General features: G+C 38.9%; 1 protein-coding gene across 2 annotated transcripts; it reads right to left on the reverse strand.

Annotated features, from left to right (window-relative positions):
* Positions 1-7,638: 7,638 nt before the first annotated feature.
* Positions 7,639-20,490, reverse strand: LOC108670297 (spartin). 2 transcript variants are annotated; one of them, XM_047881428.1, is made up of 12 exons: positions 20,217-20,490; positions 19,676-19,806; positions 18,943-19,052; positions 18,411-18,680; positions 17,486-17,635; positions 15,034-15,146; positions 14,589-14,664; positions 13,113-13,268; positions 11,048-11,257; positions 10,418-10,539; positions 9,791-9,921; positions 7,639-9,611 (listed from the first exon to the last, which is right to left on the reverse strand). In XM_047881428.1, exons 1-12 carry the CDS (start codon positions 20,391-20,393, stop codon positions 9,314-9,316), a joined length of 1,944 nt encoding a protein of 647 aa, XP_047737384.1. In that variant the 5' UTR covers positions 20,394-20,490; the 3' UTR covers positions 7,639-9,313. The 2 variants fall into 2 exon arrangements, with proteins under 2 accessions (XP_047737384.1, XP_018013248.1); XM_018157759.2 differs by lacking the exon at positions 13,113-13,268.
* Positions 20,491-22,093: the final 1,603 nt, after the last annotated feature.

Below are 22,093 nucleotides of genomic sequence, written 5' to 3' on the forward strand. Positions count from 1 at the left end.
CAGTCATCTAAGGATGCAGTATTAGAGTCCTACGTATTACTTAATACCAGTAGATACTGGCAGTCATCTAAGGATGCAGTATTAGAGTCCTACGTTTTACTTAATACTATAGTGGTTACTGTCAGTCATCTAAGGATGCAGTATTAAAGTCCTACGTATTACTTAATACCAGTAGTTAACTGGCAGTCATCTAAGGATGCAGTATTAGAGTCCTACGTATTACTTAATACTAGTAGTTACTGGCAGTCATCTAGGATGCAGCATTAGAGTCCCACGTATTACTTAATACTAGTAGTTACTGGCAGTCATCTAAGGATGCAGTATTAGAGTCCTACGTATTACTTAATACTAGTAGTTACTGGCAGTCATCTAGGATGCAGCATTAGAGTCCCACGTATTACTTAATACTAGTAGTTACTGGCAGTCATCTAGGATGCAGTATTAGAGTCCCACGTATTACTTAATATTCGAGGTAGGCGTCCCAGTACGACAGCAGTCAGAGGGGCAGTTGGATGCTGTCAACTCATCAGGAACAGAGCCTGTAACTGTCACGGCAAGCCATCACGAGAGCTTCCAAGAGTCATTATAAGAAGCGAACTGCCTTGACGCAGTCCTCATTGAGCCAGAACTTGAGGCTGTTTACCAAAGCTGCTTTGAAAAACTTTCAACTTCAAGTTGGCAGACGACGTCGATTCAAGAACGCGTCGGAGCGTCATACGAGTAAGAATAGTGAAAGAATGACAAGTTTTGCGCCGCACAATGAAGGTATAGGAGCGATCACTAGGTAAGAAATTACTGAAAATCAGCTTTAATCTGTGAATATTATGGGGAAACTGTATTAAAAAATGAGAAGTTATATGAGTTTGAAGAAATATTTTTAGAAGTCTTGGATTTATCAATTCGATAAAGGGAACATCGACCTTGTGCTTCGAGTCGAACTCCTGACTTAGAGAATTTTAAAAGTATAGGCCCAGTAAAATTGTATGCGAACTGAACAATTGTGGATCATTTGGGTGGCTATGATGACGCTTTGAGCTATGTACGAATACAATCCTAAGTGCTTCTAATCAGACGAAAATTTTGTGTCGGCGTGCCATGTAAATTCGGCGTTAACAGCTAACCTATGTAGGATGGTCTTAAGTCAAATGTAAGGTAGCGGGGATCCAATTAAGATACACGAACGAGTACAATAAAAGATTTCCGAGATGTTGCTACTGTAAAGAGCAGCAACATCCGTTGTTCATTAGAGTGGCATATGTAATTTGATGGTAAACTGTGATGCCAAAAATTTTGCAATACAGTATACTTGAGTAGCTTTGCCCACCAACTTTACTTGACTGAGATTATGCGAAGAAAATAAAAATCGAATAAAATTGAAATTTGAAAGTTCGACAAGTTCAGCTACAATTTTAGCCTCTCTGTTTATCTTATAGTTTTTCTAAATGTAAAATATTACCGCTTAGCTGTTTCGTGAGCGGATGTATGTATCTCTTTCGTAAGAAGATGTTTTCTTAGTCATACGGAATCTTTTCTGCACGCGCAATGATTGCCATTGCATTGTATTCTTCATTTATGTCATAAAAAGAATAAATACGCGATTAGCTCAAACAAATACAGTAACATTGCATTACTTCCCATGCGTTTGAACCCCAGGAATAATGACTGGTAATTCGACACTAGCAGTTGCGTCACCCGAATTACTGCATCATTAGCTGCACTATTGAGACAACAGCACCAGCTGTTGCACGACAGACGTAACAGCACCAGCTGTTGCACGATGGAGGTAACAGCACCAGCTGTTGCACGATGGAGGTAACAGCACCAGCTGTTGCACGACAGAAACAACAGAGGTAACAGCACCAGCTGTTGCACGACAGACGTAACAGCACCAGCTGTTGCACCAGTGCTGCAACGCGTGGGAGGCAAAGATCTTTTCGGCAGCAAATTTCCCCGGTGGTGGTGAGCCTGACTGATGGAGCGGTGACCTAATGTCTAATGGTATAGACATTATATTTATATTGCCTTCTAATGGTATAGCCTTTATATATTCTAATGGTAGCGTTCATACCGCAGACTCTTTGCTTACACTTCATGGAATGACGAAAATGATGATTTGATAAAAAAATTATTAATGAATTTTTACGTGTTCTCCGTGTCAATGCGTCCTCAAAATCTAGTCTCTCGTTAAAAAAAGTAATACCCATTTTATGTTAGAAATTCAAGTTAGTTTCAAGAAAATTTTATACATTATAATCTGTGGCAAATGTTAACGAACAATGATCACATGCACGAATATATTATGAATAAACTTCACGGTATTCGTTATAACGCAGAAGAGATGAGATGAATTTCTCTCGTATTGTGGACTAAAATACTAATGGAATTATTTACATAGTAACTCAGAAGGTAGAAAGTAGAGAGCTTGAATGATTACGACTTGACGGGTGAGGGTTCTGAGAATTTTTTACGAAGGGTCAACTTATCGCAAACATCCCTTATATATTTCCGATGATCTTTGAAGAGTAATACCTTATTCAATAATAAATAAATTTTGTTTATTTTAAGATCTAAGAAAGTAAATTAATGTCGAAATTAGATTCAAAATTCAAGGGTAATCAAGCCGTCAAATTCAGGTAAAGAATAATATGCTTGAATTCCGCATGAATGAGTCATTAAATACGATCGTTGTATAAGCATCAAGATTAAGAGAAGAACACAATTGTATGGACGTTAATACAACTAATAGCAAATACCCTAACTTAATATATAGTTATTGTTTTAACATTTACCTTTTATTGCAACTACTAACTACCATAAATTATCTATGTATACTGTATTAACAGTAACTTTTTACTGCAACTGCACCAGCCAACTAATGCAGAGTTAGCTTGTGTATATAGCAAAAAAATGAAACCTGACCGCACGTGAGGTAAGGACCTGGAGAAAAGCGAAAATGTTTACATAATAAAATACGAAGAGAAGCGTAGGAAATTCCGAAGGCAGAGGCTCCTGAAAGTGGCAGCTTATCCGCCTTTTTATTCTCCGGAATTTCAGGGTGGCGAAAAATGTGCTGCGCGAGCTGTCTACTCATCGCGGAATTATACAAACTTACGCAAAAATTCTCACTTCATCCACGAAAAGTTTCGTCTATTACGTGAATATCATTGTTACTCACAAAGCGTCATGAACACACAATAAAATAAACTGATATTATGTCTTTCATGTATGGTGGCTGGACATGAAACCGTGCGCATTGTTGTCGTCGATAACAATGCACCACTGACGCCGCTCGGAGCCAGAGCAGACATAACCTCCCCGTGCGACGTCTGGCGGGTCACTGGCGAGGCCTAGTCTGTCTCAATGAGAGCAACAGAGCAATTTTGTTAGGCTCGGCTAGCAGGCAAACGCCTCCTTTGTTGCCGCGCTGACCCGCCTAGCTTCTCGCGTTCCCGGCCCTGCCTTCAGTCAGGAGGCCTGGGTAAGCTTACTTAGAAGTTTCGTGATTTTTGCGTATGTCGGATATGCAAATATTTGATAACGCTCGCGAAACAATGTTAAAACGATGCAAGGAGAACATAGATATGCACCTGGTCTTGGCTTTATTTCGATTCAAAGTTTATGATAGCGACTACTTATAATAGCTGCGACTAAACTGCAGATAAATTTTCATGTATAAAATTTAATAATTTTAAACATTTGAATGAAACATTTGCAGCTTCAACAATTAAGAAATAAAAAGAAACAATGGAAACAAATACATTTTATGTAAGTTATTATAATATTTGCGCCCAAAGTTTAACATTTACCTTTTCTAACTATCTAATTTCTAAATTACAAATTTATTTAAGCAACAGACCAGACCAAAAATATAAGTTAAAATCAAATAAGATTCATAACAGCCTCCGTGAAGTTGTACCGTATCAGTACTGGAATAGAGCAGCTCAGACTATAGTTAACAATGAGACCAAATCAAGCTTATCCAAACTTGAAGCAGAGCTCGAGTGAGTCGCAGTCAATCTATCACTGTTTCATCTGTGGTAGTCATTTATTATACGTACCATTATTTATAGTATTTATCACTTCTCATGCGTTAGGTAGTTAAATGTGGGGTGTAAATCACGTGGATTTATTGTCCGCTCCTGACGCCCGACTGCGCTTGGCGTACGATTGCCAACGGAGTACAAATGCGCCTAAACGGAGAGTCAACACGGAGAGTCAAGACGAAGCGTTAAGAATTGCAAATATTATTTTGTCAAGACGAATGACTTCAAAGTTGTTTTACGAATAGCGTTACAAATATAGTTTGATGAATTAGGACGCTTACAAACTAATCCTAGAATCAAATTACGTATTATGTCATGAATGATGCATGTAGGGTAATTAAAAGACAAATTATTTTCTGCAACTAATAAATATCTTCACGAACAGTTTACAGTCATTACTAAGATATTTATACTCAATTTTCTGAAACAGTTTAAACTCAGCACCTGGGTCCGACAAATGACGGATGCTTTGAGAGTAGCAAGTTGGTTCTTCTCCGTAGAACTGTACTGTAATGAAAATGGAGAATCATGCAGTACAAACGTATACAAATATTATAATAAGAACTTTATTCGACGTGAAAACGCCAAATTCTTAGCTAAATGGAACATTAAACAACCTACGATTTTATTAGATAGACAAAGTAACAGTTCCACCTAGCCACCGCATTAATTTATTTAATATTCTTCTATAAAATAACAATGTTATAGTTCATAATTTGAAAACAATTTTGATTCTATGGCGTACAACGGTAAACGTTTATTTCAAATAACCATATACAGTACTCCAGAATAACTGAACCATTTTATCAAAGCGGCTCGAAATATGTACAATTTTTATAGGAATTTTTCAATAAAAAAAAAACAATCATTCGTGACGCAAAAGCCGCAAGCAAGCGAGGATTGCGTTACGACGAGCAAACGACTTTACAACTCCACGGAAATTGGCACGCGTATCCTGGATACGAGGGAGACCTGGGATGGTGCTGGTGAGAACTGTATCGGTGCAGGATACTGGTCGGGATGATGCAGGATGTGGTCAGGATGATTCAGGATATGAGTAAGGATCAGGATCAGGACGATTCAGGATATTTGATAGGACGCTTCAAGATATAGTTAAGGATAATTTGGGATACGGAACAAGTATTTCTGGATCCAGGGTGATTTGTGGTCAGAACAACGAAATTTTTCTGAATTGTGAAGTTCCCCCAATTACTATGTACTTTGATGCATTCTTTATTGACCACTAATATAGAATTTCAAGTACATATACTACACACAATGTCAAGGCATTAAAATGCAAAATAGCATCGTTTGCGCACAAAGAATATCGGCAAAACAGTTTTATCCCAGTGGATGGTTATCTCGATCACTTGAGCAAAGATTTTAAGACATAGCGACAAGATGGCGCCTATGAAACTCCCTTTTAACGAGCTGCGACTAATTACAATAAATAAAAAAATTATAACAAACGTTTCCTTCGTAAAATTAGTTATTTATATCGTTTCCAAGTCTGGTTAGGATTTATTAGACCTATTTTTTGAATAAAAATATATTTGACAGGGAAGTTTTCCAGTGCGCATTAAGCGAACGGGAGCAAATGATCGCACCAACCTCGTTTTTCGGAATCAGGCAAGGTCGACCCAGCCGATCACATTCGTTCAAACAAGTCGCTTGCAACATTCCTAAAGCACTTTCTTAAACTAGCAAAATAATATGCAATATTATTATATGACTCCGGAAAATTTTCAGAAATTTTATGCATTATTTGATCAGGGGCTAATAGTAATTTGAAGTTCAGAAAAGATTTTACGTCTCTGAAGGGAATAAATTTTACGCAAGCTGTCTCCCGTCACATACGCGAACTATCATCTTTCGGTTATATATAAATTTGTTTTTGTTGTTCGGATCAAGCGTATGAAATGCAATAAATAAATTCACCGCACTTAATCATCTGCTAATTTAGCTTGGTGGGAACTTGGTTTTCCGACACACTTTCACTTTCAACGACACGTTGTCACTCATAACACTTTAGTGTCTAATCGCGAAATTTCAAATTACCTTTCCAATTTGGATTGCAACAGAACATTCTTTATTTCACGTAAAGAATGGTGATGCGCGAATTCATAAAATCTCAGTGACGGCACTGTTGAAACTAAGATATTTTTATAGTCATGAATCATTATTGCTCCTATTGACAGCACGTAGAAATATCGCTCAACATTCATGATACTTCGATGACCAGGAACCAACTTGGAAGAGACGAATCCTGAGATTGTATTATGTTCATTCGTACGTGGCACAGAGGGTGATGACATCGAGCGTCACGGCCATCTAAATTATGCCTACAATATCTCGTTTACACTTGAAATACCATCAAGTTGGATATTTTTGTTGAAAGTTTAATGCTAGATAAATCTCGTAGAATATGTAGGACTTTAAAAATTGCGCCAACCATAAATTTGACTGTCACTGAAAACGCGCAAATGAAGTTAAAAAAAAAGAATAAGTGTGTGACGCCTGATGTAAATATTTAACAGTCGTGGCACACTTCTATTCGAACTAGACTAAACACGCTGGAAATTTTATTTGTCACAGAGCACTAAACAACGCAGCCATTAATTTCCTGTGCTTTGCAGTTCAAACAGTTGTATCTTAGCTGCAGTCGAGTCATAAGTTTGAGTTGTAAAGTTTTTACTTTAGGCGTGGCCGAATCTTCCAACGCAGAGCATTACAGTTGCGACCTTGATTATCATGTATTAACATAACATAACATAACATAGTGATGTCGGCGCTGAAGTGTAGGCCTGATGTGGCCTGTCGCCGATTCTTTTCCTTTTCGTGCCTTGTTCATAGATCTAAACTCGTATCATTTGATCGGATCTTTTCATGACTGGCGATAGTTTGAAGTAGCTACTAGACTTCCACCGGGTTCAGCTAGGCATTTCAAATCTGAACATATATTTTTCCATAGCTTTATCTAGTCTGTTCTTGAACGCGTTCATACTTGGAGCGCCAACGATGTCATCGGGGAGGCTATTCCACATGTCGGTGATTCGAAGCGAGAAAAAATTTTGACGCGTGGAGAAGTGGATGTATTACAAGTAACTTCATACCATTTAATAATGCGTTAATTTTCATAACCTTCCGCCACTGCCAAATGGACCAGAATTGGACGAGTTATCAAATAATCCCTCCTAAGTTTTGTTTATGTTTACAACCTTTTCATAATAATGTGCCGATAGTCATGAAGAAACCATTTCTCGACGTTTGTGTTCACTACTCTATTTTACCCAGCCCTGAAAAATTCACTATCAATAAACTCATACCCCAACCCTACAAATTCACCATCAATACAGTAAAACTCCGACCCGAAAAATTCACCATCAATGAAGCCAACCTCCAATCCCAACCCCACCTTAATCTTCACCATGACACACAAACTCGGTAGTACGCTCTCGGTTTGAAGAAACATCAAAGGAGCAAGGCATGATCAGCTCATCAGACGTGCTGATCAACAATATAGAAAAATATAAGCGCAGTTCATTCATCCATCTCAACACACAAGCCATAATGCGGTTGTCAATAAAACACACTGTTTATCATGAAGCTTATAATGTTTCAGTCAGAAGTCTTAGGCACTAAATAAGCGACAAATTTGGCTACTGGAAGGCAGGCATCTTATGTCTAAATTATTGAGCTATATTGTTCTTTCTCATCGAGAAATGTAGTTTGACTTCATTTACCTTCGTTCATATTGCAATAACATTCGCCATTGGCGTGCATTAATAGTGATAATTTAGTACACGCATTTATTGATTCGTAAAAATTCTGAATAGGTAGTTCAGAATTTATAAGAATCAATAAATAGAAAAATCGGTGCGATGTTCGATGAGGTAATTGAAGATAATAAACAGCTTCAGCTCAATCCTCACATGGCTCATTTAACAAATAACTAGCTACACTGATGGCTTTACTGCAGCTGCAAAATTATTCATCTTTTTAGCATCACTAAGACAATGAATGACAGCTTTATTCATCAGGCTCATAACGTCAGTAACAAACAAATTAAACTTTACCGCCAGAATCACGTCATTTTTAACGCCAGAATCACGTCATTTACCGAGGCACACACAGATTTGTTCGAAGTTTCTTTTTTTTCCATTGTCCATTGTTTCAGGTTCGTTTTAACGACAACAAATAGAAAACGGTCAGAAAAAATGTAAAAAAATATAAATGCTCCAACATCAATATAATTTAAGTGATATGGCTGAGAATTTATAAATCCTAGTACCTTATGAACGGATTTCCAACAGAAAATAGCCTGACAATGATGAAACATAGAATGATGTGAGTAATAAATCATGGGGCTAGATGAATACCTTAAATTTTATGGCAGCAAATGAATCTGTAGAAACAGCCTTACAAATTACGATAACTTATGAACAAACATTAAAGCAATCCTTTGAAATTATTAAAATGAAGCTGCTAACATATTGTAGAATAAGTAATATAGGAGAGTGAACACGTCATAGTTAATACATTGTGAAGAATAATACTTAGAAGCGAGACTCGCAATAATGCGTTCAGCGTAAACCTAAATAAAGCTTTCTATAAATTCCTATAGATTAGAGACTATTTGTTGACATATTGTGTAACAGTGTGACGAGTTATAAACGAAACAAAAATTTGAAAACACATTATCATAACTTACATTCCTGCGAATTCCAAACATAAATCGGACGGAATAGTACGCAAAACCTCATAAGAGACAGAAATATGGCTGCCAATCAAGAAGAATAAACTGAAATACCATATTGAATTTAATAACAATCATATTCTTCCCAGAAATAAGCCCATGTAATAATCCTCTAGGGCAAAGGAATGAATTAGCCGTTGGCAAGCTGAAGGAGCGAGTCCGACAGGTTACCGGTGGGCAGCGATCACAGCAGGTAACGACCCTTGTTTTATTCCCTCCTGAGCTCAGCGCGATATAATCTGACTCGCTGTTCAACATTACCACATATTTCCACAAGATTTAAACTCAACCGCTATTTGAGGTTTTACCTCGGAAATTCTTTGGCAAACTTACTGATTCTATGGTCGTACAATATTATGCGACATTTAAGGCCTCTTTCTAATAAGTTTCTAGGCATTTCAAAGGATTTTCCAAGGCCTTCCCAAGACATATCCTTTTTGATTTGAGAGAAGATTAAGAACTTCACCAGCGTTTTCCGCTTCGTTAGTCCATATAATCCAGGACCATCCATCCTCTAAGGCCGCTCCTTGGCTTCCTGGGCTTTCTCGACCAGAACAAAACCTTGATCCTCCCGAGCCTCTTCGCCGAGCTCCGTGCCTTCCATGACCTCCTCCTGAGCTCCACACAACTGCTGCTGCTCCTTGCCAGTTTTCTTCTCATAGTGCGACTCGACAAGAGCCTTGCCCGTGCTCTTAGCCGCCTTCTTGGCAACGCCCTTCACCCCCAGCGACGCGATGTTATGGCCAGCCATCGCCGACTGCCCCACGGCGTACATGGCGTTGTCCGTGAACTCCCCAGCCTCTGCTCCGTACCTGAGGTAATAAGGAACGTTAACGTTTACACAACACTCAAACAAATATTACTTCTAAGGATCTTTTATACGCTGGGCTAGTAGTTACAGTAATCACTGAGATTTGAATAAGTACGAACAAGTAGTGTCGCTCTTTTCGTTAGTTCACATGCAGAAGTGTGGAGGATGCTGATGACTTACTTGTGCTTGACGACCTTGACGGTGTTGTCTGCCAGGGACGTGACGAGGGTCTTGGCGGCCTCCTCCAGCCCCATGTAGACCGTGGACGCACCCTTCAGCGCCCCAGCAGCCACGTCCAGCGCCCCGTCCACCTACAAACCGCAATTAACTACAACATTATAAAACCTCAACAATTACCACAATTCAAAAACACGCAAAAATTACAGCAATGGACAACAACCTAACACGCTAAAAACGCACGAGAAATGATACAGAAATTTCGTAATTGCGATTACAGTGCAAATTTAATTTGCAATTTGTGAAGTAAATAATATATTTCTGCAGGCGTGGCATGGACCACGAGATGGTATTAGTTCAAATTTAAGACACGTACGCTGGACATTGTATGGAATTATCGAAAACTGAACATGATATAAAAGATACTTACAAGCGCACTGAACACTGGACATCGCATTGATATAACAATCATTTGCAAACTATTATAGTACTGGACTGCAAACTATAATAATGGCTTGCAAACTATCATTATAGCCAGCAAATCATCAAAATGAGGTAAAAACTATTATAGCAATTTGCAAACAGGTATAATGGCACTGTGAAGTAAGTAGCAGGGTGGTGACGAGGTACCTGAGCGCTGCTGTGCTCCGTCGACTGCCCGGTGAGGCTGGTGTAGACGCGGGTGCCGTGGTGCTGTACGTGGGGCGCCAGCCTTCTGCCCAGCCCCACCGACGCCTTCCCCACCTGACCCACTGCGAGCAAATGCACTGTGTCAACTATCCACTTAATATAATTTTATTAAATGCATTGTATCAACTGCCCACCTCACCCACTACATTAAAAGGCATACAAATGGCTGTATTCAACTGCCCACCCGACCCACTGAAAACAAGGTGCATGACAGGTGCAGTGGGCAAGGCAATTCAATAACACTCCACCAGATACACTACATGCATTGTTAAGTTGGCAAGGAATTACAAGGGAGAAGATTCGACTATTAAATAGGGAAGTATATTGTTTATTTATCTGAATAGCATTAATGAAAAAAAGTGCACGATTACTGTGGAAATCACACGACTTTAAGCTGTCTTGTTGGCACAACACAACAAAAAAATCTCAATATGGGTTAAATTTAGTCCATAATTGTAAGCATTAAGTAATCTTATTTTGTACAAACACAAGTCTTGTCATTTGACATTACAAGTAATCCACATAGACTTCTAGTCAGCAGACTCTAGCACTACAGGCCTGAACACTTACAAATATAGCTGCTAACTTGTACTGCCTTGCCGCTGACGACCCTGGCAGCCTTAGCGGTGGTCTGGAGCTTGGGGTCTATCTTGGTGGGGGCAGCCCCAGGCTCCGTACCCACGCCAGGGCTGCTCTGCTGCAGACGCTCCGACCCTTGAGCCAGCAACTCGCTCATCTTGTTGGCACCCCACACCAGCGAGCTAGACACGCGCTCCGCCCCTGTAGTGGTGCGTAGGTACGGACGGATAAGTCAAGTCTAATGCCATGTAGTTCTCGGGTGATATATATAATGAATCAATGATGTTAGGGGTACAGAAAAGGAAAATTCGTCACATAAGATATTTAATAAAAAGCACAGAGTTGGATCCAGTGTTGATTTAAAGACAATGTAAAATTTCAAAACTAAATTAACATCACGTGAAGTTAAATTAGAAATTACCTGTGGCTCAGCATGAAAGCGATCACTTTGATCATGAGAGCAAGCGAACCTGCGTGACTTTTTAATGCAAAGAGGATCGATTATAGTTAATATAGTCCATAAATAAAGAGTAAATACATTTCTAGATAAATAAGCGTAATCAAAAATAAAAACTGAAATAACTAATGTGCTGAATCGCTTCAATAATTTCAGCAAATCTGAAAAAAAGCAATCAAACATTGAGTGATCAGAGACAATCTAAAAATATCAGTAATTAAACCTGGCACAAACAATCCTAGAATCCCAAGCCCCAACAAAAACCGAATGAGCACAAAAAGTTTCCACCAAAGAAGTGGGTTATTTCGCCGGCATAAAACAGAAGCAATTGGCGCGCTCCAAATAACGGAGGATTGCGGAACAGAAGCACTTCTTTGCAGAAGATAATTTAAATAATAACCAACATAACCATCGGAGGATAAACAGGTATAGCATGATAAAAGATGAATCAATTCTGTTTGAAATCTCCATCTCATTGCTAATAATAATGTGAAATTTTTATTAGTAGAAAAAGAAGAAGCTTTCTCGAGATGGCGATCTGACTGCCATGACAATCATTACCTAATTTATTTTCTTAATAATAATACTGCCGATAGAATGGCATCGCGAATATAACTCAAATTATGGGAGGTGTGAAGCGTTCACAATGCCCTGGTCCTTAATCTAGACGGTTACATTTGCCATGGTACATTCTCAGCTAATAAAAACATCGGGATCAGCAGGGATTGGGGAAACGGCAATATCACGACAACGAAAGTAGGGACATGACTTCTGTGTCGAGGGGCTAAAGGTTAAGCATTTCTCCAACGTGAAGGCTGCGACATTCCCCGACATAGATAAGGTAGGTATTATTAAAATCACGTCAGTGCAAATATTTCTCCAAAATTCTGAATAAAATTTCAGTCGCAGAACATTTCAGTACAGCCTTAAATGGATTCTATCAAATGCCCACCTCACCCGATACATTAAAAAGGCCTTCAAATGTCGTGTCAACAGGTCAACATTTCAGTGTAACGGTAACCTTTCAGTAAGAGGTCAAAATTTCAGAAGGTTTAACATTCAAGTAGTATGTTAACATTTCAGTACAATGATAACATTACACCACAAGAAGAATCAGATAAGAATTACAACTACGAGGGGGCATCACACGGACAATGTTGGTATACCAATTCGCTCCAAGAATCCCGCAGTATATGAACCACGGTTATCACGGTACCAGCTTTGGTACCCACGGGAATCACGTACACACTTTGATACCCACGGTAATCACGGTATACCAGCTTTGGTACCTACGGCAATCACGGTACCAGCTTTGGTACCCAAGATAATAACGTACACACTTTGGTACCCACGATAACCACTTTTGGTGGTTATCTGATACGATAACCACTTTGGATAACCACTTTGGTGGTTATCGTGGGTGGTTAACCACTTTGGATAACCACTTGGGTGGTTATCGTGGGTGGTTAACCACTTTGGATAACCACCCACGGAAATCACTATAGCCACAGTAATTGTAATCACGGCAAGCATCGTCCCCTACGAGCCCCAGTTCATGGGCAGGTCAATCAGAAGCTGTACATGGCGCGAGTCTCTCACCCTCGTCCATGACTGCGTCGTAGTTACCGTCGCACGAATCCTGTTCTTCAGCGTCACATGAATCCTGTTGTTCAGCGTCACATGAATCCTGTTGTTCAGCGTCACATGAATCCTGTTCTTCAGCGTCACATGAATCCTGTTGTTCACACTTGGGCGCTGCCGGGTCATCCAGTATTCGGGGTTAGACAACAAAACGGATTTACATCCATGCATGGATGCGGAAACGTCCCAACAAAATAATTAAAAAATTCGGTTGTTCTTCTTCCTGGTGTTGTAGTTAATACGTTTATTGTATTATCATCAACGCGTACTACATTCACTTAATTATACATTTAGTCAGCTGAACTTTTCGTTAAAATAATAGAGATGTGCCTAAAATATTATCTAGACTTGACACTTGAAATTGGAAGAAGTGTGCTAAGTGCGCACAAGAACGGTCAAGTTCGATGCATCGAAAAAGAGCCAAAAAGATGCAAAAACCAAAACAAACTATAGCACAGGTGTTGCTCAAGACCAGATAGCATATACCTACAGCAACCGCTTGCCAAACATCGAGCGGCACATCATCTCGGCATTTGAAGAAATATTAGCGAGAAGATTTATTAGTGTTCGTTGCTCTTTGCCATGCAGTCAGCGGATTTCTGAGACGGCCGATCTGTCGATTTGAACAGCCCGCGGCACTCGATCGCCACTAGGAGTATGGGAGAGGTTTGTAAACAATCGAAAAAATAAAACCTTACCAAACAATTACAATTTCAATACTTAAATAAGTACTATTAGTCGATCAATTCTAATATCGCGGATTTCACCTATCGCGTCCGAGGCCTGCAACGTAAAACCCGCGATAGTTGAGGGATACTGTAAAGATGAATATGCTTTGGTTTAAGCACCTGTCAATTAACGTTTTTTAAATATTCCACGCACGCACCAAAGCTTTTTTTTTACTCGGCAAATTGGTTGTCTTTCATTATACGACAAGGAACAAAGCATGTTAACTTTGCTCGACTCTCAACCGCCGTCAAAATTAATTAGTTTGTCCTGAATATGCAATCTCCATCCGTATATTAATGAAGAAATAAAGACTAATACAAAATTCAAGGAGGAAATGACCATTAGGATTTATAAAGAGAGCGAGTTCGATGAGGAAATGACAATATGACCACTAATGTACATAAAGGTAAAGAGTTATACAGGAAAGTGTCCAATAAAATACATAAATGAAAGGATTGATACAGAAAAAATATAACTCAGTACTCACTGCAGTGATTGACAGAGAGCGCATTTTCTCGTCGACGAAAACGTGAAGTCACGGACGGACAGACAGACGGACATGGCGAGCACAATAGTGCATTTTTTCCATAAATGAGAGAATGCGCAAAAAAGATTATTATTGATAATAAGATGCTAATGAGAAGGTACACAGTAAAGTAAAAGCGAGCACTTAACCTAGATTCAACATAAGGAGAAGCTATATACCTGCCACGAGCCCCGCAGCGATGCGCTCGCTGGTGGAGGGCGTGGAGGCGGCCTGTGCTGCCGCCCCTGCCTCCCCCTGCACCAGCAACACGGCGCTTGTCAGTTCCTCACACAACTTAATAATGGCACGAGTTTATACTGTATTTAGGCCAGCATTGCATGAGTGGTACTATCTAATATATTATTATTTAGCTACAATAACAAAATAAAATCAAAAACACAAGATTTTTCCCCCAAAAAAAGCACTCGAGAATAGGATCACGCTATAACAATTAAAAACATTACGAATGCGAAGATAAAACCACGTAGAGATGTCACATGGCAAGTAAAATAATACAAAAAAATAACAACATTGCTGAGAAGTGATGTACCCAATAGGCAATAAGTATTCACAATTGGTAATACCACACATAAATTGAACTGACTCGGTACAGGAAATACAGACAGTTTTGTGCTGCGTCTGCTCGTGGTAGGATGTCATCTGGTGCAGGATGCCCTCGAACAGCTCGCGCTCGTCTGCCGTCACCGAGTCCGGGATGATGATGCCAACATGGCTGCCTGTAGGAGAGGTGGCGTTAGTCAAAAGGCGTTGACGTTAAATGTCATCCACGTTGGCGTCAAATGTCATCCACGTTGGCGTCAAATGTCATCCACGTTGGCGTCAAATGTCATCCAGTCTCTTATACACATCTAGATGTGTAAATTAAATTCAGTGCAATTAGAATGCATGCCATGGGCTGGTCCTTTCTTACCCCATGAAGGCTGCGATCCTGTCTTACCCCATTTGACTATATGGCTCTTGGTCAATGCAAGTTCAAAAATCGGCCTGAGAAATGCCGGTCGTTTCTCCGTATAACTCGCAAATGAAGGCAAAATCAAAAAAATTGTCACAAGCTAAACATCACTGTTGGGATTGGGAAGCTAGGTTTCTATATGCAAAGTTTCGTTCAAATCTGTTCAGTATTTTAGAAGAAATCTCTGGTACACTGAAAATTTAAACACAATTTTGCTGATTAAATCACGAGTGAGGGAAAAGAGAAAAATACTCGCCAACGAAGGCAAAACATAAAAAATTGTCATGAGCTAAACATCACACCGTTGGGAGGTTAGGTTTCTACACGCAAAGTTTCATTAAAATCTGTTCAGCATTTTAGAAGAAATGGCTGGTACACAGGTCTCGGACAAATTTACAGCCGGACTGGCAGCCGGTCTCACGGCCAAAAGGTTTTCTTGGTGTTTTTATGAGTTTTTCTAGGTTTTATGTGTTTTTAATGGAACCTGTTCCTAACTGGACCTAACCTGTGGTGTTTTTATGAGTTTTTCTAGGTTTTATGTGTTTTTAATGGAACCTGTTCCTAACTGGACCTAACCTGTGAGGTTTTTGTTGATTGGCTAGGTTTTTTCTGTTTTTAGTCCGGCGGCCACGAGACCGGCCGTAAATTTGTCCAAGACGTAGTGGTACACTGCAAATTTCGGGACGTTTCGTCATATAACTCATAAATGAAGGCGATATTAAAAATAATTGTCACGAGCTTGACATCACCGTTAGGGCATAATGAACATGTGTACCAAGTTTCATATTGACGTCAAATGTCATCCACGTTGGCGTTAAATGTCATCGACGTTGGCGTTAAATGTCATCCACGTTGGCGTCAAATGTCATCCACGTTGGCGTTAAATGTCATCCACGTCGGCGTCAAATGTCATCCACGTTGGCGTCAAATATCATCCACGTCGGCGTCAAATGTCATCCACGTAGGCGTCAAATGTCATCCATGTAGGCGTCATATGTCATCCACGTTGGCGTCAAATGTCATCCACGTTGGCGTCAAATGTCATCCACGTTGGCGTCAAATGTCATCCACGTCGGCGTCAAATGTCATCCACGTCGGCGTCAAATGTCATCCACGTTGGCGTCAAATGTCATCCACGTTGGCGTCAAATGTCATCCACGTTGGTGTTAAATATCATCCACGTTGGCGTCAGATGTCATCCACTTTGACATTAAAGAACATCCACGCGACAGCGAGGTCACATAGCGATGTAAATGACTGAGAAGACGGAAGCATTATACGATATACATCATCACGCATTGCTTACACTAGACTTGAGTGCACGAGCTATTTACGCTGCTATGAAATCTGCGCTTATATTATTAGAAGAAGCTTAGGTAGGACTAGCACTTCAGTAGGTAGACCAGGCATACGATTAATATTACTACGTTATAGCCGTTGCTTCGCTGGGGTCTATTTAAGAAGTAGAAAATAAATCATGATTACTTTATAAGAGTAAAATTAAACCAGTATACCAGGTAATCACGAGATCTATATTACCTACCTACCTGAGCTTGCCAGTGAAATAGATAGACTCATTTATCTCAAACGCGCTGAGAAGGAATAATACGAGGAATCCCACCCCTATCATTCCGTCCCCTCACCGATGTCCTACGATGATCCTCATATTCATTTGACTGTAATCAAAATTTTATCTCCAATCGTTGCATATCACTGACATGGAAATAGTGAATAAACGTGATGCCCTGCTCCGAGTATGAACATCTTCAAAAACAGACTCGACGAAGCTATGCAAGAGCATATGTTCAGTCTTAAAATGCCTAGCAAATTACGGAGCAGGCAATAAGTCCAGCAGCTATCTCAATCAATCGTCAGTTATGGAAAGATCGGGTTCCAAAGGCCGGATCCCTTGTGAATCAAGTCACGAAAAGTTCAAGAATCGGCAACAGGCCATGGGCCTATTTCTGCAGTGCCGACACTTCTATTCTATTCTTAACAATTAAGACAATATCTCCAATAGACAAGTTACATGAACGTAATGAGTAAATATGGCATATTTCCTTGTTAATATGACAGAGTAGCAGGCCAGAGACAGTCTCTGACCAGGCACGGGGTTGCTGAAGTCAGGGAACATGTAGGCGCCGTAGGAGGAGTGCAGGACGGGGGAAGTGGCCTTCACGAGGGGGTAGCTCCACTCCCCCACCTGTAGGAACCCCCCCGCCATGCTCCCCTCACTGCCCACGCACAGCGGCTCTGCAATACAATAATATCACACTGAAGTCTCTATATATACGTATCAATATTAATATACCATAATAATAATATTATATTATATATTATGATATAAAATATTATATTATTATATAATAATTATAATATTAATAATATCATATTGTGGTATATATTAATAATATATACCATAATAATATGGTATATGATATGAATTGATGTAACACGAAACAATATTTAGTAACAACAGTAATATTCACTGAGATGCACAAGATGAAAAAGTCAGCCCAATCGTGAGCGGTACCGCAATATCAGAAGAGCAGGTGTGCAGAGTAATAGCACTCAAATAAATAATAGCTCTCCTTCCTTAAGTTTCGTTTACTAATTTCCATTTCTTAAATACAAGTGTATACTTCACACAAAAACAGACGCATTGTACTCAATGCAATGCAAATGACGTTGACATTGCTGGCGCATTGTTAGAAAACATGCAGCCGGCCTTTCAGTAGATTAACTTGAAGAAGTTCAGTCCTGCATGATAACAATGAAATTGTAATTGGCCTATTAGAATTGGTGAATGGCACCTATTTCAAAAGCAACAAATTCAATTCTGCTAAAGAACTCAATCAAATTTGAGAAGAAAACAAATGTTATCCTAACTTTCAATCTTGAACCAAACAATTACCTACACCTAATAGGCATAAAAACTACACATTCACTATAAAATTGCAATGATGAAACTTAGCGCTAATTATATGTATAAGATGCTAATTTTATAACAGAAGGAATTTATGCTTACGGTGCAAGGTGACAATCTCTAGGAAGGAAGGGTATGACGGGCTGGTCACGCGCCCGTCGGGATAAATGAAGAATATCTGAACGCCTTCGTCAATCTTGAAGAGCAGCGTGCCCTCCTGAGGGGACATGATGGGGGTGACAAGGGGACTAACGCCTGGGGTGTTGTGGTTGCCTACTTCCAGGGAGAACTGGCAGGGGGCAGTGGGAGTGGTGGGTAGGGTAATGCGAGGGGTGGTTTCTTCCCCAGGTAACTGTGGGTAACGAACCTCATCTGCACAAAGTCATTTAAATAGTCACTGCGTAATATATTTCGTTCAACTAGAACTCTAACTACTCAGAATTTAAATAAACATTCCAAAACTAAAATTAAATCAGCAACACCACCTCCAGAATACTGTGCAATACTTCAATAATGATGCTATGAACCTGAGAACAAATTTTACACGTTCATGTATACACATAGATATTTATTATTACAATATTTACCAAACTGTTGCAAGTTCATAGTAAATGTCCTGGATTCTATGATTTACCAATTGCATCTTGATAAGATGGTGGGTTCTGAGGAACAGCTGGATACCCTGCCTGACTGACGGCTCCAGAGAACAGCTGGCTAGTGGCAAAATGTTCCAGTACTTCCTTCCTGCAAATGAATATTAGGTACGAATGAGATGGCACTTCTTTTAAACTGTGTGAAGGTACTGAAGAAAAATAACTTAATGTGAGATCAGCACACGTTTTAGTGACCAAAGCTCATTTTGTTTGGTTTACTTTCATGAAAGACCATTGTTAGGTTCGTCCAAACCACTATCATTAGCCACACAAATTTCAATTGAACCTGGAAGAAGTTAAAAAATGAAAGTCACGATAGTAATTGATAAAGACTTGGCCAGTAATAACTTGAGAGCAGCTTGAGCAGTTTATTCACATAAAAACTTCAATGCCGAATGGAAATATGTGGGTCACTTAGGAATCATATTTGCTTTTTAGTTGGTTGTTTCTGTGAATATTTTACTAGTACTAAGTTCATCTCTGGAGCATTTTTTAATGAACTTCAAAACTTTTCAAGCATCAAGTGAAATTTATGGCAGCCATGCAAGGAACTTTAAATTAGTTAAAATTTACAATTATTCCTGGTCAAATACATACAAGTGACTACAAGTAACTCTAAAGTCATTAAAAAGTATCAGAATTACTATTGACTATCATTAGACTGGTTACACATGATATAAATAGTTGGCCTCAAGATCATATTTGAGTTCTTGCCTGGTACGTCGCATTTTGTTCTGCATCTCTGTGTAGTGTCGAGCCAAGTCATCGTCTACCCCCAGACTAGCAACGCTCACGTCAATGGCTTGGTCAAGAAGAGACAAGCCTTCTTGAAGAATAGGATTGGCCTGAAACAAAAGGATTAGTTAAGCATAATGTCACAAGAAATGACACAAAATTACCACATTGTTTCATACTTATGCTGATTAGAACAAAATTCTCATACAATGATTACTTTGGCCAGTGAAATTAATAAATAATTAAAGAGAATACCCATATAAAACACTTTCACAAAGACTTACAAAGTAAGACAGGCAATATTACAAGGCTACAAATTCAAACTGTTCAGATAGGTATTAGTTCTGTGCTTTCATGAATTAAAATATTTTTAACAAATTTCTCCTAATACTAATGATTAGATTGGAAGAAGCAGCTTGATAAACATGAATATATACCTATTACATATAGGAATGTAGGTAATCAAAATTTTATCAAATGTAATCAATGAAGAAATATATGTATAAAGTAAATTTCTCACCTGAGCATGTTTATTTTCAGTAATAAGAGTAATACCAGCATCTACTCTGGCATATGCTTCTTTATAAGACCACTCAAACTTCTGAACATTAGTGAGGTTGGAGGGTGGAAGTGGAGCAGCCACAGGGATATTTGGCTGATCATTGTGATGTGGTGGACCAACAGGTGCCTGACTCATCTTGAAAACAACTTATGAGGTCAAAACTAATCGCTTTTGATGCTAAATAAAAAGCTTACACAAATAATTTGATCTGGGCATAAGAGCGTATTATAGAGACTTGGTAAGTTGATTCATTTTATGGTGGCAGATTACAATATGCTTGTTAAGTTAATTTATAATATTTTTTGTGATTTTAAAAGGGAATAAGAATAATACTATACAATTTTATGTTATGGATAGTTGATAGTTATTTTGTAGTTAAATCATAAACAAGCTCTACACTGATTGCAGCATAGATCACTACTAATATGTTTGTTTTGTTTTGTGCAACAGTATAATAAACAGACCAAGAGGCCATATAAATATATATTGTAAAAATATATTGATATTTATAATTGAAATATTGAGTAGATGAGGGAGTTATAAACAGTTTCTAATTCTTCTTCTCTACCCTACTTCTTCTTATAGGAGCACTGGAAACTGGTCCATGCAGCCCCTTGCCTAGACAGGGTTTACCATGGTTGAACTAATACAAGGTTGACCCAAGCGCAGCTGCCCCCTACGGATGTCATAAATTTGTTATTCCACCTGTGATGTCACCTTGGTCCATGTGACGTCACCTTGATCCATGTGACGTCACCTTGTAACATCAAACTGATTTATAACACCAGTTTTGCTTAAAATACCTATGACTAGTTGCAGTAAATAAATTTTTTTGAGCCATTTTTGTGAGGTCAATTTTTTCATGGTTAAACTAATATAGTCAGATGGGGTAAGACAGGACCGAAATCACTAACAAGCATGTAGCATCTATACCAATAATAAATAAAAAACCGTAAACCTATCACAAGGTGTAGTTATGCAATGGGCTTCTAAGCTACAACTCAGACTTTCTGCATACAACACAGTTTTCTGTACAGATTAAAAAAAGTGAGCTGGTCCCATCTTACCCCACTGGGGTAAGATGGGACCGGGGCTGGGGTAAGACAGGACCAACAGGTTATTCTTGTCTTACAAGGTTTTTAATAAAAGTACAAACCTGATATTCAATATTATCAATCTAGAAACACATTATTTGATTAAACAACCACTTGTTACTGTTTTGTGTTGCAGGATGTCAACTCTATTGATATTTATCAGTCACATTAGAGTTTTTGTCACGAGAAAACTGTTAACTCTTTAATGACCACATTTTTTTAAGCGCATAAGTTTTTTTTGTTATAATTTATAGTGATTCCTGTCACTAAGTGATGTATAGATGAGTATGGAACATTGAAAATTGTATGTTGAAAAAATGTAAGGCAACATTTCAGTCCACTTGGTCTTACAAGATCCTAACATTAAACGTGACGGTATGATCCATTTAGTCTTCTGAGCGCAAAATATGGATGATATTATGTAGCTGGCATAGTTAATTATCATTTTGTACATTACTTTTGCTAGTAACAATAGCTGTCTCTTATACACATCTAGATGTGTATAAGAGACAGACATAATATCATCCATATTTTGCGCTCAGAAGACTAAATGGATCATACCGTCGCGTTTAATGTTAGGATCTCGTAAGACCAAGTGGACTGAAATGTTGCCTTACATTTTTCAATATACAATTTTCAATGTTCCATACTCATCTATACACTACTTAGTAACTGGAATCACTAGAAATTATAACAAAAAAAATTTATGCGCTTAAAAAAATGTGGTCATTAAAGAGTCAA

This window comes from Hyalella azteca, unplaced genomic scaffold (genome assembly GCF_000764305.2).
Source record: "Hyalella azteca isolate HAZT.00-mixed unplaced genomic scaffold, Hazt_2.0.2 contig1054, whole genome shotgun sequence".
Taxonomy (NCBI): Eukaryota; Metazoa; Arthropoda; class Malacostraca; order Amphipoda; family Hyalellidae; genus Hyalella; species Hyalella azteca.

Coding starts and splice junctions, on each gene's coding strand:
- LOC108670297 (XM_047881428.1), bottom strand. CDS start 20,393: ATGAGTCAGGCACCTGTTGGTCCACCACATCACAATGATCAGCCAAAT. Junction 17,636..18,410: donor AGAGATTGTCACCTTGCACC/GTAAGCATAAAT, acceptor ATTGTATTGCAG/AGCCGCTGTGCGTGGGCAGT. Junction 13,269..14,588: donor CGCTGCGGGGCTCGTGGCAG/GTATATAGCTTC, acceptor ATGACCCGGCAG/CGCCCAAGTGTGAACAACAG.